Source organism: Bos indicus, unplaced genomic scaffold (assembly GCF_029378745.1).
Source record: "Bos indicus isolate NIAB-ARS_2022 breed Sahiwal x Tharparkar unplaced genomic scaffold, NIAB-ARS_B.indTharparkar_mat_pri_1.0 scaffold_62, whole genome shotgun sequence".
Classification (NCBI taxonomy): Eukaryota; Metazoa; Chordata; class Mammalia; order Artiodactyla; family Bovidae; genus Bos; species Bos indicus.
In genome coordinates, this window is record NW_027223725.1 from 290,844 (window position 1) to 306,247 (window position 15,404).

Below are 15,404 nucleotides of genomic sequence, written 5' to 3' on the forward strand. Positions count from 1 at the left end.
GGATTGTTGCTAGCCCCTGTCTATAAAATTACTAGAAAGAAGTCTCGGAATCCTTATGCAGACCGGAGTTTATGGCAAAAGCCAATGAGCTCCACAAAGTGGCGGCTGCTGGAATATTTTACCAGAAATCAATTGAGACCAACCCAATGTCTGAGGACATAAAATAACCTTGGAACCTGAAATACCCATGATGTCTTTGGTAATGCTTGATTAAAATGCTAATAAGGAAGGTCATGCCCAGACGTATTTCTTCATTCTGCCTCTTTCCCAGGAATTATTGCAGAATTATTGCAGAAATGGCCCAGAGAGGAAAAGCAGTTGTCTGTGGTTTCCCAATGAATCAGTGTCATAGCCGCCATAATCGGCACTCAAACCCTGGGCTCCTGCTCTGAAGTTGGTGCTTTTCAACAAAAACAAGTGTGTGTGGGGGGAATAGTTTCAAGAAAGGTGAAATTGATGTGATCATTTTATCAGTGACTATCAAACAAGTTCATTTCTAAGCTCTGCACAGGGCACAGAAGTCTGCTTGATGTTTGGATGTCAAGGGGGAGCTGAGTGGGGGAGGGATGGGTTGGGAGTTTGGGGATTCGCAGATGCAAACTATTACAATACAGAATGGATAAACAACAAGGCCCTACTGTGTAGCACGGGGAACTATTTTCAGTATCTTGTGATAAACCATAAAGGAAAAGAATATGAAAGAGAATATATATACATATATACATGTATAAATGAATCTCTTTGCTGTATAGCAGAAACTAACATTAAATCAGCTATACGTCAATTAAAAAAAGATGTGCAGAGCTAGGCTGTGCAGGGTTGGCATAGCAGCTCTCCAAGGCCATCAGGGAACTAGGCTTCTTGAATTGTTCTGCCAAAGCATCCTTAAGTGAACAATCACCATGAGTGGCTTTCTCCCTTATGGTTACCTCATGATTGCCAAATTGCTGCTCCACCTCCAGTATGACATCCATATTCTAGGAAGAAGAGGAAGGAAGTGACAGGAAAGAGGAAAGGACAGTATCAGGAAAGCAAAAACTTCCCCAAGAATCCCCAGCTCACTTCCACTAAAGCAATGTCACACGGTCCCCTCTTAACTGCAAAGGAGGCCAAAGTAGTGCTTGAGCGGGCAATATTGCATCCCTAAACAGGTTGAATTTGTTGAGTAATGAAGAGCAGGGTAGGTTACTATCTGGCATCTACACAAAAACAAATCACTCTGTCATGAGGAAAAAATCACTTCTCCAGAAAAGAACAAATAACATCACTTGATAGGGGCTTCCCTGGTGGTCCAGTGGTTAAGACTCCGCGTCCCAGTGTAGGCAACACAGATTCCATCCCTGGTCGGGGAACTGAGATCCCACCTGCTGCCGAGCAACTCCATGCCCTGTAGCCCGCCTTCTGCAACTGAGACACAACGTAGCCAAATAAATAAATTAAAAAGGAAATCACTTGGTAATTCTTGGAAGGGAGAGATTACCCACTTCTGATTGGGTAGGGCAATCAGGAAAGGCTGCGTGGAGGAAGCTGCATTGAACTCAGCTATGAAATTGAAGAAGGATTTGAATGTGGACAGAGGAGAGTTACAAGATGAAAAGCTGGAGGCTCCAGAGCAGGGGGTGGCTCGGGCTGCAGTGATGTGAAAAAAGAGGACTTAAGGGTGTAGGGTGGGCTTCCCTGATGGCTCAGCAGTACAGAATCCACCTGGAAGGCAGGAGATTTGGGTTCCTTCCCTGGGCCAGGAAGATCCCTCGGAGGAGGAAATTACAACCACTCCAGTATTCTTGCCTGGAGAATCCCAGGGACAGTGGAGCCTGGTGGGCTACAGTCCAAAGGATGGCAAAGAATCAGACGCAACGCAGCAGCCACACAAGGGTGTAGGGCACCAAGGAATCAATGTGGGTTAAGCATCTGCGGGCCAGATTCTGGCCGGGCTGGGGAGGTAAGGGGGGTGTGGGCAAGGATAGGAGCTCATCAGGGGGATCTGAAGGGCTTCGAGCACAGGAGCCATCTGAATAGAGCTAGCACACTGGAGTTCCAAGATTAGTCAGTGTTTCAGCATCTGTCGATCACTCTCCATGGCCTGTCTCCCCAGGTGCTGAGAATGAATCATCTGGAGGTCAGCGGTGGAGGAGAGACAGGCAAATTCTTCATTCCCCCCAAGTAACCCAGATGGAAAGTCCAAGATCAAGGGCAACTCTTCAGGGGGAAATGACTCCTTTCCTCCAGTAACCCCAAACAATTCCAATGGCAAAGTACGTGGAAATGCTAAGGACTGATTCCTCATTATTGGAGACCTTGAAGAGCGTGACTATCCTTTATGAACCCACAATCTCACTGGATGGACCACATGTCCGACCTGTTCTACGGAGAGTGAGGCAGTTTCATGGTGTTCTCACTCAGAAATCAGCATAGCAGTCTTTGCTTAAGATGAATGCCCAGTCCACGTCCACTGGGATGGGGAAGAGGAAAATCTAAAAATGTTCATTGAATGGGTGGTACGTGGTCCTGAATTGAGGCAGGAACACAGTAAACCTCAGGCATTCATTGTATGCCTTTTCCAGCAATGATAGTGTGAGACAGGCTCAGGGAGTCTCTCTGTTTTCCAGACTAGGGAAGAGTAGAAGGGGAAGTGACTTGCCAGGAGCATCCAGACAGTGATGGAGGGAAAACTCTGACCACAGGTGGGGCTGGAAGGGCCAGAGCTGGGGACGCAAGGAAGGGAGGAGCTGAGGGTGGGAAGAGGGATCGCAGGCAATGCAGATCCTCAGGAGACTCCTTTGCTATCCGTCTGGAAAGTTGAGTGTTCCGGTTCAGGCCAGATGAGGAGAAAGGGTGAAGGGCAACTTGTCTGTGAGGCCTGACTGCTCTGGACGTCCAAACAACTTTTTTTTTAATATATAATTTTGTTTATTTATTTCTCTTTGGCTGTGCTGAGTCTTTATTGCTGTGCAGGCTTTTCTCTAGTTGCAGTGAGCAGGCTTCTCACTGCGGTGGCTCCTCTGGCTGCAGAGCACAGCACCTAGGGTGCCTGGCCTTCAGCAGTTCTGGCTCATGGGCTCAGTTGTGGTTCTCGGGCTCTAGAGCACAGGCCCAGTGGTTGTGGCACACGGGCTTAGTTGCTCAGTGGCCTGGGATTTTGGTTTTGGTTCCTCAGGGTTTTAGTTCCTGCATTTCTAGAATGTCTCCTAGATTCTTCTGCTTCTTATAATAGAGTTTCAGATCCCTGCTTTCTAGGAGTAATGGGAATACGTGAGTTGAGAAAGACAGACTTCATGATGATTCATTATGATTTTTAACCTTCCTCTCCACTGAGATAATCTTCATCCTTCATACTGCTGCTGCTGCTAAGTCGCTTCAGTCGTGTCCGACTCTGTGCAACCCCATAGACAGCAGCCCACCGGGCTCCTCTGTCCCTGGGATTCTCCAGGCAAGAACACTGGAGTGGGTTGCCATTTCCTTCTCCATATAGTGTGTGTGATATTCATACATATTAATCAATAAAACTGAATGGTTTCTGGTGATACAGTTGATGTGTGATGAATGGTTTACCTACCAACAACATTAATCTCTCCCACTTTATTTAAGGTTGCAGGGAAGAATACAAAACAGTGAACTATTAGGTAGCACAGTGGGATGACATCTGTTACTGCCCTTAAGCCTCATATAATTTGATCATATATTTCCCACCATCTATCCATTGTACTTTTCCCCCTCTCTGTAACTGCAGGGAAATGGTGACGGTTCTATAAAGAAGGATCATACAGAGTACTGTTGAGAGCTTCCCTGACTGTTCCATGCTGTTGCTGCCTCAGCATCTGTCTGGGGAGCAGGCAGCCTGCAGGTCCTTGAACTCACACCAGCCAGTCCTGTGAGCACCTGCACTAGGTGACCCCCTTCCTTGAGATCAGCAGTCTTGTGGAACCCCAGGGTCTACTGCACAGGCCCCCCTTCAGTGACACCCTCAGAGCTCACCAGAATCCTGCTCCTCTGGTTTGAATGGACCCATCCACGCTCAGCCTGGGGAACCCACAGCACTTCACCCAGGGTCACTTATAAAGGCCTGAACCCCAAGTACTGGAGCTTTCTCTGCCTGGTTCTAGCCTGACCTCCCTCAGAAATTCCTACCCTAAACCCTCCCCTCCTGAGAGGTCTCAGCTGTGCTGAGTGAGAAGGCTCAAGCTCAGGGCCCCTGAGTGTGGGTCTTGGGGAAGAAGCATCAGAACAGAGAACTTGCTAAAGACATATTTAATGACCTCACCCCAGACCTGCAAATTCATAACTTCTTACAGTGGGGACCTGACCTCGAGGGGTTCATATTCACTGAAATTCATTGGCCAAGTGATTTCCATCTGTTTCCCATCAGGGTCACGTGACCAGGGTTAGTCACGGACCTCCTGGTGCCCTCCCCACAGAGTTGTCTCTTGGTCCTGTGGGAGCATCAGTGTGGTGTGTAGGAAGAGCTCCAGGGGACTCTAAGGGGAGGCCCGGGTTAAGGACGTGGCTCCTGGTCTACCTGTGAGACCTGAGGCCGGGCTTCAGTCCAAGGAGAGGCCGCAGGGTTGGTCTAACTGGATTTGGACCGGGGAAGTCAGTCAGCTCACATGGTCTGTGTGAGCAGAGGGTTAGGAGCTCTCTGTGGGGAGAGAACAATCAAGAAATAAGTCCACAGGCTGGTCTCCAGGTAGGAAGTGATTGTTCCTGAATCTCTGCTGAGATAGGACAGGGGAGGTGGGTCTTTTCAGCTTTTCAAGGGCCTTCTGTCTGTAGTTGTGGTGGTTGCAGGTTAAAGAGCTGTGCGGATGCCTTTGAAGGTATTTTCTCAAGATGCAGAGGTGTGTTTGCTACATAACATCCTCAGAGAAGACACAGCAGGAGGAAGAAGAGGAGGAAATGGCAGCTTCTCAGGTACATGTCCTGTTCCAGGTCTAGGGCTGTGTCTGCTTTTCCTCCTGAACTGCCTGGACTGAGAATCTGCAAACCTTTAGTTCTCTGCTTCTAATTTTTCTGCCTGGGGTATTTGTTATCAACTGCTTATTTTTTCCTTTTCTTCTTATCGTGAAGACCGGCTCTCTAGACCACCTCTCCCTTGTGTCCCAGAGCCTGTTCTCCGTTGTCTGTATCCTGGCTTTCTATAGAACATGATGAATTCTCAAAGTGAATTAGTGACTTTCAGCTGGTGAATATATTCCCTTTGTGAGAGATCAACACGGAGAGGCACTGGTATCCGAGATTCCCACTGGGATGTGGTTCGGTGTTGGGATCTTAGGCAAGTAGGGGAAATGCCATCATGAGTTTCCACGTGGATACGATTCAGCTCTTGAGGAGTTAAAAAATGCCCTTATATATTAAATCAACTCAGTGATCCAGAATTTTTCAGAAACTGCTCAGAAATAAAAAGAAAACTAGGAGATACTGTCCTCTGTAATGCTAAGACTTACTAGTTAAACACATTGTTAGGTGACAAAACAGAGGAATTATATATAAAATGAATTTTGCATTAAACTGATATCTTTTTATGTTAGGTTCAACTTATAATTTCCTTATTTTTTCCTAAATGCCCAGGCTCTGATAGTGCATCTTCCGTGTGATCCATTTACACCATGACAGATGATGTCCACTGGCTCTGGTGATTTCTCTGAGGTTATCAGGCTATGAAGTTCATTTTTTTCCCTCTGTCTTTAAACAAGGCTGTGGAAAAATGGAGTGAGGAACGTGTGAAAACCCTCACAGTTAATGGAGAAACTCCGCATCTTCTTGGTTTCTCTTTGCTTTGGAAAATGAACACTCACTGTGTTGATGATAGACACTGGGTTTTGGGAGTGGGGTTTTCATCACTCAAGCCCAGGTGTGGTGTTTCCAGTACACTCCATGCTCATATCACAGACATAGTCTTCTTACTTATTTTTTTTTCAAAATATTTGCAACAATCATATTGGTGCTAATCTGTTTTCACCTATGTTGAATTTCTAAGATACAGCTCAACAAAATGATACAGTTTTTCAGAAAATCAAAGTTTCAGAACCAAGAGCTCTAATTTATCTTATACGATTGTATATGTTTGCACCCTAGTGTATTTAAATATACAAAGAATATCATCCACAAGTAGATGTATATATTTTAACCCATTAAAAATCATCTCAATTTTATTGACATGAATCAGTTCAGTTCAGTTGCTCAGTCGTGTCTGACTCTTTGCAACCCCATGAACCACAGCATGCCAGGCCTCCCTGTCCATCACTAACACCTGGATTTTACCCAAACTCATGTTCAATGAGTTGGTGATGCCATCCAACCATCTCATCCTCTGTCGTCCCCTTCTTCTCCTGCTTACAATCTTTCCCAACATCAGGGTCTTTTCAAACAAATCAGCTTTTCGCATCAGATGGCCAAAATATTGGAGTTTCAGCTTCAACATCAGTCCTTCCAATGAACACCTAGGACTGATTTCCTTTCGGATGGACTGGTTGGATCTCCTTGCAGTCCAAGGGACTCTCAAGAGGCTTCTCCAACACCACAGTTCAAAAGCATCAGTTCTTCTGTGCTCAGCTTTCTTTATCGTCCAACTCTCACATCCATACATGGCTACTGGGAAAACCAAAGCCTTGACTAGATGGACCTTTGTGGACAAAGTAATGTCTCTGCTTTTTAATATGCTGTCTAGGTTGGTCATAACTTTCCTTCCAAGGAGTAAGCATCTTTTAATTTCATGGCTGCAATCACTATCTGCAGTGATTATGGAGCCCGAAAAAATAAAGTCAGCCACTGTTTCCCCATCTATTTGCCACGAAGTGATAGGACCGGATGCCGTGATCTTCGTTTTCTGAATGTTAGCTTTTCTTTAATACTCTTAATAAGTATATAGTCTCATTTTAATATATGTCTGTATGCATGAAAATGTTAATTTTTTTTTCTTGTTTTGGTATTCTCCCCAGTTATATAAAGTTCTTTTTAAAAAATACACATATTTATGTGTTTGGCTGAGTTGTGTCTTGTTCATAGCCTGCAGAATCTTGGAGCCATGTGGGAGACTGTTGCAGCAGGCAAACTTTAGCTGTGGCGTGTGGGATCTAGTTCTCTAACAAGGGACTGAACCCAGCCCCCTGACTTGGGAGCTTGGACTACCAGGGAAGACCCTATAAAAACTTGTATAAACTTTCTTTAGTGTTGTCTCTGTGTATTTGTGTTTTACTAGTTAAATTTTAGTTCACATAAACTGAAGCAAAATTCAAAATCTGTCATTTAAGCAATGGTTGACAAAATATTTGCAAAAAGGTGGAACAACAATGTTGATTTTATATTATTTATGTGGTGCATTCAAGACTCTGTAAAAACTGTTAGAAAGACATATACTACTACTACTACTAAGTCGCTTCAGTCGTGTCCGACTCTGTGCGACCCCATAGATGGCAGCCCACCAGGTTCTCCCGTCCCCGGGATTCTCCAGGCAAGAACACTGGAGTGGGTTGCCATTTCCTTCTCCAATGCATGAAAGTGAAAAGTCAAAGTGAAGTCGCTCAGTCGTGTCTGACTCTTCGAGACCCCATGGACTGCAGCCCACCAGGCTCCTCTGTCCATGGGATTTTCCAGGCAAGAGTACTGGAGTTGGGGTGCCAGTGCCTTCTCCGAGAAAGACATATAGTATATACTAATTACTTCAAAAGATTATTGCTGCTATGGGTACTATTCTATCAGACCCATCAATTTTGAAAAACACTTAAAATTCAAAGTTAAGTATAAATTCTTACCTTACTAGTCTACTTCTTTGCTATTCAGAATGGTCATTGATGTATCAGAATTTTCAACACTGCTAGTTAAAATAAGCTTGTTAAAAATGTGGCACATTGGCCCCACTCCAGAACTCTTAGATCAGAGCATGCTTTTTAAAAATATTTCCTGTCTCCTTGATAAGGGCCTTCCCCGGTGGCTCAGATGGTGAAGAGTCTGCCTGCAATGTGGGAGACCTGGGTCTGATCCCTTGGTGGGGAAGATTCCCCTGGAGAAGGAAATGGCAACTCACTCCAGTATTCTTGCCTGAAAAATCCCATGGACACAGAAGCCTGGCGTGCTACAGTCCATGGGGTCAGAAAGAATCAGACATGACTGAGTGACTAACATACTTTCCCTGATAGACAGTTTATCCTGTGTCACACGAGTACAACTCTCAAAAATAGATAGGTCAGTGTTGGTGTGATTGTTTTATAATTTCTCTTCCAGATCAGAATAGTTTCTATAGTGGTCTGTGGATCATATCTCATTCTCCTTTCCTGGGTTAGAAATACAGTGGAAAATACGGCTGTATAAAAATTATATTCTTGTGTAACACCAGACATTCTCCTAAATCAAAACCATTTCTCTTGCTGGTTTCATCTTGGGTCACATACATGGCTCATGTCCTTTGTATTTCAGGGACGGCTGACATTCCAGGATGTGGCCATAGACTTCACTCAAGAGGAGTGGGAGTGCCTGGACCTCGGTCAGCGGGAATTATACAGGGACGTGATGTTAGAGAACTACGGGAACCTGGCCTCCTTGGGTGAGGATAACTGCCTTCCAGAATCCCTTAAGTACCTTCAGGGTTTTGGTTCGTTCATTCTAGAATGTCTCCTCGAATTTTCTGCTTGGTCCAGTAGAGGTTCAGATCCCTACTTTGTAGGGGAAAAAGGGTATTTGTGACATTTGAAAGAAAGACTTCAATATGGGTCATTATAATTCTAACCTTCTTCTTCCTTGATGTAATCTGCCTCCTTGTTGTTCAGTCGCTAAATCATGTCCAGCTCTTTGCGATCCCGTGGAATGCAGCAAACCAGGTTTCCCTATCCTTCCTTAACTCCCAGAGTTTGCTCAAATTCATATCCATTGAGTCAATAATGCTATTCAATCATCTCATCCTCTGACGCCCCCTTCTCCTCCTGCCCTCAGTCTTTCCCAGCATCAGGGTCTTTTCCAGTGAGTCGGCTCTTCACATCAGGTGGCCAAATTATTGGAGCTTCAGTTTCAGTCCTTCCAACAAATATTCAGGGTTGATTTCTTTAGGATTGACTGGTGTGATCTCCTTGCTGACCAAGGGACTCTCAAGAGCCTTCTCCAGCACCTCAGTTCAAAGGCATCAATTCTTTGGTGCTCAGCTTTCTCTATGTTCCAAATATCACATTCATACGTGACTACTGGAAAAACCATAGCTTTGACTAGATGGACCTCCGTTGGCAAAGTGATGTCTCTGCTTTTTAATATGCTGTCTAGGTTTGTCATAGCTTTTCTTCCAAGGGGCAAGCATCTTTTAATTTCATGGCTGCAGTCGCAATCTGCAGTGATTTTGGACCCCCCCAAAATAAAGTCTATCACTGTTTCCATTGTTTCCCCATCTACTTGCTATGAAATGATGAAACTGGATGCCATGATCTTAGTTTTCTGAATGTTGAGTTAAACTAACTTTTTAACTCTCCTCTTTCACTTTCATCAAGAGGCTCTTCAGTTTTGCTTCACTTTCTGCCACAGGGGTGGTGTCATCTGCATATCTGAGGTATTGATATTTCTCCCGGCAATCTTGATTCCAGCTTGTGCTTCATCCAGCCCAGCATTTCTCATGAGGTACTCTGCATATAAGTTAAATAAGCAGGGTGGCAATATCCAGCCTGATGTACTCCTTTCCCAATGGTACAGTTGTTCCATGTACAGTTCTAACTATTGCTTCTTGACCTCCATATCCTTCATTCTAGGTTAGTGGTAATTCTGTAAGTTCTGTGGTATAAAATAGTGCCACTCTCCTCTTAAAACCGGATTTCTACTACTAGCTTTTGCCTTAGTAGTACTTGAGCATAATATCAGAACCTGATTTTGAGCATTTGTCTTTTAAAGGTGCTTCCAATAAACTACTTGGTAAAATCATTTTTTAAGGTTATTTTAACTTTCTTCCTTGACTTCTCTCTCACCTGAACACATATTGGATTGGAAATTGATGAATATCTGGGAAAACACATATTCCTTTTTCTGATGAACAGGTCTTGTGATCTCTAAGCCGGACATGGTCACATTTCTGGAGCAAATGAAGGATCCCTGGGATATACGGAGAATGGAGATGCCAGCCGTGCACCCAGGTATGTGTCTATGGATGGAGCAGAAAAATCCGGTGAGAGGGACAAGCATTGTGGAGGAAGTCATACTTCGTGGTGTGGTTTGAGAAGATCTGCTGTGGAAATGATTTTGGATTAGCCTGGGTTTATTTCTGTCACTGTCATAGAGGGTCATCTCCTGACCCATTCCTGATTCTTTTTATCGTTTATGTATTTTTCTCCAGTGGTTAATTTTCACATTCACAGTGAGAACCAAAATACTTGTCTGGCCTGGGACAACCTGCATGACCTGATAGCTCTTCCATTTGGGGAGGTTTTAGAAAATCTGTGCACATTTCTGAGTAACTGTATTAAGCCCTTTTAGAAGTTCTGATTCTGTCCCTAGTCAGAAGTGTGTGGGTGGAGTTGTGAACAAATTGCCACACTTCTAGGAATACTGGGGACAAATATTTTTTGTTTTCTACCCTATAATTTCCAACCCACTAGAAACTACACACATGACCTTATAAACTTCATACTCAAATTCTTTCTTCACTGCATAAAACATTTTGCTAAAATGAGAAAATGCAAACCTGAATTTTACTTTAAAGTTCCTCTTTTTTTTAATATGAACTAACATTAAATGTGTTAAGTATATTTACCCCAATTCCTTAATGCTAAAGTACTTGAATATATTTATTTAACTCATAGAGTTTTAAAATATATTCTTGGCATGAGAATTTAAGACATTTCCCACAGTGCTTTTTTCTGATTGTTCTTCACTATTAAGCTTATAGATTATATAAAGGAATCTTTAAAAAGAAATTTTTCTCTTCCAATAATGCCATTTTACAAAGTTATGTTAGTTTGCTGTACAGAAAGAATAAGTGATACATATACACATTTCCCTCCTTGATTAGATTTCCTTCCCATTTAGGTGACCACTGAGCATTGAATAGAGTTCCCTATGTTCTCACCATATTTTTCAAGTCTCACTTCTTATTTTATTTCTCAAGAACTCTTACCTTCTTAAATCTATCTTGTTTGTTATGAAACATCCCAGGACTTTATTGTTTATGCCATCTATTTCTGATTAGTTCTAGGTCAGTATCATTTACGATTTTAGATTCTATTAGAACATGCTCAGATAACAACATGAGTGGTAAGAAGTGGGTTAAATAATTAGTAGGCATTAGTATTTGTGGAGAAGGAAATGGCAACCCACTCCAGTGTTCTTGCCTGGAGAATCCCAGGGATGGGGGAGCCTGGTGGGCTGTCATCTCTGGGGTCGCACAGAGTCAGACATGACTGAAGCAACTTAGCAGCAGCAGCAGCAGTATTTGTGAAAATGTTTTGTTTGTAAATTTGATTACTTAAAGGTAAAATTAATCATTACATTGCCCAACTGCTCTTCATTTAGCTGTTCCTGTAGGTTTCTGTCTTGACTTCTCTACACCATACCCCTTTGTCATCTCATTTTGTCCAGTGTTCTGTGTTTGTGGTCTCTGTTCTGAAGGCTGCAGATCCTAGTTCCTCTTGCTCTGGTGTCTGCCCCCTGGTGGGTGAGGTGGTCCAGAGACTTGTGCCCTTATCCCCTTGATAGGGAGTTGATTGTTATTATTGTGACCAGAGCCTGTCTGAATATTGAGGGGAGCTTCGTCTTTCCTCTGTGGCTGTCACTGCCCTGTCAGGGGTGGCATCTGCTCCCTGATTAGAGGAGTAGAGTCCCCAGATCTGTTTCTTAGCTGTGCCTCTGATCTATGGTGCTTCTGACCCAATGGGACTGGAGCACACCCACTGGGAGAGAAGCCACTGAGGATTGCTCCTCGGGGGATGTTCACCTCGGAGCGTGCTCTGTGGGTCATCTTCCATGTGTTGTGCGAGCTCTCATGTGACCCTGTGTTGGCATTGATCTTGGCCCCACCTGAACCATGGGCATGATGGCACTTGACCGTGGTGTCTCTCAGATGTTGTTTTCACCAGGTCACCAGCATAGATCCACTGTAGTCTCATGTCCCAGGTGTACATTCATTGTGGAGCTGGACCCCCTGCAGTGCTATGGGGGCAATTTAGATGCGACCTGGCCCAACCGCCTCATGGGAATGCCTACAAAGTCTACAATTGCTAAAGCCAGACTAGTCTTGACTGCCAGAGCCTCGTTTCCATCCAGATGTTCTGTCGGGGCTGAGTTTACAAAGCCAGTTGTGGGGTGTAACACCATGGTTTGTACAGCTGCAAGGAGAGATCTCAGCTTTTCTTTCTTAGTGGTAGGGCCTGGGGCCTCAGCTGTGGTTTCAGTGCCATCTGTACATTGGGACGACCCACAGGCGTGTGCTCTGAAGGTGCCCCTGGAGCCCACTGGGGAGGGGGCTGGGGAGGAGGAAGCAGCTGTGGGGGTCGTGAGATCACCCACCTAGGTGGGAGCCATTCCTAGTATCTGGAGAGGCAGGGACAGGCACAGGGGCAGAGAGGCTGCAGTGGGGTTCTTCCCTTTGGGCATCACTCAACAACGCTGCTCTGCTTCTCTGGTGGTTCAGGCTTCCTCCACAAGCATCCCGTTTGCAGAGCTCCTCCCTCCCTCCTGTCCCCTCAGGATGTCTCCTCACAGCCAACCGCAGTCCTCTGCCTGGGTCTGCTCTCCAAACCCCACATTCCAGCACCCAGCCCTTGTGTGCAGCGGTGGACACCCTCTCAGGCTGCGTGGGCAGGGCTGGGCTCAGCAGCCTGTGTACAGGTCTCACTCTGTCCTGCACACTGGTTGCAGCGTTCTCTTCCCACAGAAAATGAGTCTCTCCTTCTGTCCCAACTGGGTCCCCCCCAGTGAGGGGCTTCCCTGGATGTGGAGACCTCTCCTCTCTTCAGTCCCCCCAGGGTTTTGCGGGTCCCATCCCGCTTCTTTTCCTCTTCCTTTTCCTCCCTCATTCTTTTGTCCTACTTGGCTCAGCAGGAATCTTTCTTGTCCTTCCAGGTGTCCAAGTTCCTCTGCCCGTGTTCTGCAGGGCTCTGTGAGAATTTTTCCACTTCAAGATGTATTCTTGATGCTTTTGTGGAGAGAGACGAACTCCACATCTTCCGAATCCTCTGCCATCTTGACTTCTTCTATCTCAGTTTTAGGCTTAATCTAGCCAGTGTATGCTAATTTTATGTAAATTGTAAACCATATTCCCCGAGAATAGTAAGTAGAATAACTTATTATTTGGTATCTTTCAGCTGGGTCTTCTCACGACACCCAGGGTTTGAGGACCCAAAACCCAGGCTTAGAAGATTTATTCCCAACAGCAAAGCTAGGAATATATGAAAGATTTCACCTTGGAAATTTACATTTAACCAAAGATTGGGAATATATGAGGGCATATAAAGAACAGAGAGCATGTTATGATGGACAAAACCAAATTGGTACAGATTCCCATAATGTAAACATTACCGCCAAAAGAAATCAAGGATGTGAATCAAATAGGGAAAAACCAATCTCAGATGACCAATTTCAGTCATCAACATCTGCAGATAAGTGTATATTTGTCAGCAAAGACCCACATCATCTCTTGAAACATACACGTTCTCTGAAGGGAAATGTGGAAAATCTGGAAAGTCATCTAGTCTCTACTGCAAATACTCATTCAAACAACTCTGAGCATAGGTGTCTATTAAATATACATTCAAACATGCCTGGAAACCAGAAACTTAAAAATGAGGAGGGAAATTCCCAATATAATCATTTTGAGGGATCCTTTAACAAGGGTTTATTGTTCTTCAACCAACAACTATTTTCTCCTTGTTCCAAAATCTGTAATGTGGATAATAATGGGAGAGACCTTATTCAACCATCATTGTTCAATACATATGGAGGTATAATTAGTGTGGAACAACTTTACAAGCGTAACAAAATGAGTAATGCCTTAAGCAGGAGCTCTACCCCCAATAATTACAAGAGTATACATGATGGAATGAGAACCTCTTCATGCAGTGTTGACCAAGACTCATATCTCATGAAACAACAGGGACATCAATTTTCAGACAATTCTAAACATAATAAGTATAAGAATATATTTTATCAAAGCTCAAATCTTACTATTAATACTTATAAGAGTATTGATATTGGAGAGAAGACTTATAATTGTTATGATTATGCTAAAGCTTTTAACCAGTCTTCAAAAGTTATTCAACAGCAGAATATTCAGACTAAGCAGAAACATTACAAGTGTAATACATGTGGGAAAGTCTTTAGTAACTCACCAAATCTAAGTAGACATAGGAAAATTCATACAGGAAGAAAATGTTTCAAATGTACAGCATGTGGCAAAGCCTTTAATCAGAGTTCATATTTAACTGAACATCAGCGAATCCATGCTGGGGAGAAACCATACAAATGTACAGAATGTGGCAAAACCTTTATCTATTGTTCACGTGTCACTCAACATCAGCGAATTCATACTGGGGAGAGACCTTATAAATGTACAGCATGTGGCAAGGCTTTTAAGCAGAGTTCAACTTTAACTCAACATCAACGAATCCATACTGGGGAGAGACCTTATAAATGTACAGCATGTGGCAAGGCTTTTCAGAAAAATTCAACTTTAACTCAACATCAACGAATCCATACTGGGGAGAGACCTTATAAATGTACAGAATGTGGCAAAGCCTTTAGCTGGCGTCTGAGTCTTACTATACATCAGCGAATTCATACTGGGGAGAAACCATACAAATGTAAAGAATGTGGCAAAGCCTTTATCTGTTGTTCACATCTTACTCAACATCAACGAATCCATACTGGGGAGAGACCTTATAAATGTACAGACTGTGGCAAAGCCTTTACCCGTTATTCACTTCTTACTGAGCATCAACGAATCCATACTGGGGAGAGACCTTATAAATGTACAGAATGTGGCAAAGCCTTTAACTGGCGTCTGAGTCTTACTGTACATCAGCGAATTCATACTGGGGAGAAACCATACAAATGTAAAGACTGTGGCAAAGCCTTTATCCATTGTTCACATCTTACTCGACATCAACGAATCCATACTCGGGAGAGACCTTATAAATGTACAGACTGTGGCAAAGCCTTTTCCCAGAGTTCAGGTCTTTCTCAACATCAGAGAATTCATACTGCAGGGAAATCTCAGAAATGTAAGGAATGTGGCAAAGGATTTCATCACAGCCATCACCTCACTCACCATCAGAGAATACATACTGCAGAGAAACCCTAGAAATGAATCAGTGATAAAAAAAAGGTTGGTCCTAAGTATACAATTTTGAAAAAACGAGTGTTTACTTTGGAAAGATACATGAATGAAATACAAAAATGTAGACAAGTGTTTAATCAAACAGCAAAAGGAAATCAATGCCAGAGAATTC

General features: G+C 43.7%; 1 protein-coding gene across 1 annotated transcript; it reads left to right on the forward strand.

The window, feature by feature from the left end:
* The first annotated feature begins 8,420 nt into the window (after positions 1–8,420).
* LOC139182022 (zinc finger protein 678-like) lies at positions 8,421–15,256 on the forward strand. Its single transcript, XM_070785512.1, has 3 exons — positions 8,421–8,536; positions 10,002–10,101; positions 14,140–15,256. The coding sequence occupies exons 1-3, from the start codon at positions 8,503–8,505 to the stop codon at positions 15,254–15,256; spliced, it is 1,251 nt and encodes a 416-aa protein (XP_070641613.1). The 5' UTR covers positions 8,421–8,502.
* Positions 15,257–15,404: the final 148 nt, after the last annotated feature.

Excerpts from the sequence above, each read along its gene's own strand:
- LOC139182022 (XM_070785512.1), top strand. The coding sequence starts at position 8,503 with ATGTTAGAGAACTACGGGAACCTGGCCTCCTTGG. Across the intron at positions 8,537-10,001 it reads CGGGAACCTGGCCTCCTTGG|GTCTTGTGATCTCTAAGCCG; the intron begins GTGAGGATAACT and ends TCTGATGAACAG. Across the intron at positions 10,102-14,139 it reads CCAGCCGTGCACCCAGGTAT|TATTGATATTGGAGAGAAGA; the intron begins GTGTCTATGGAT and ends TACTTATAAGAG.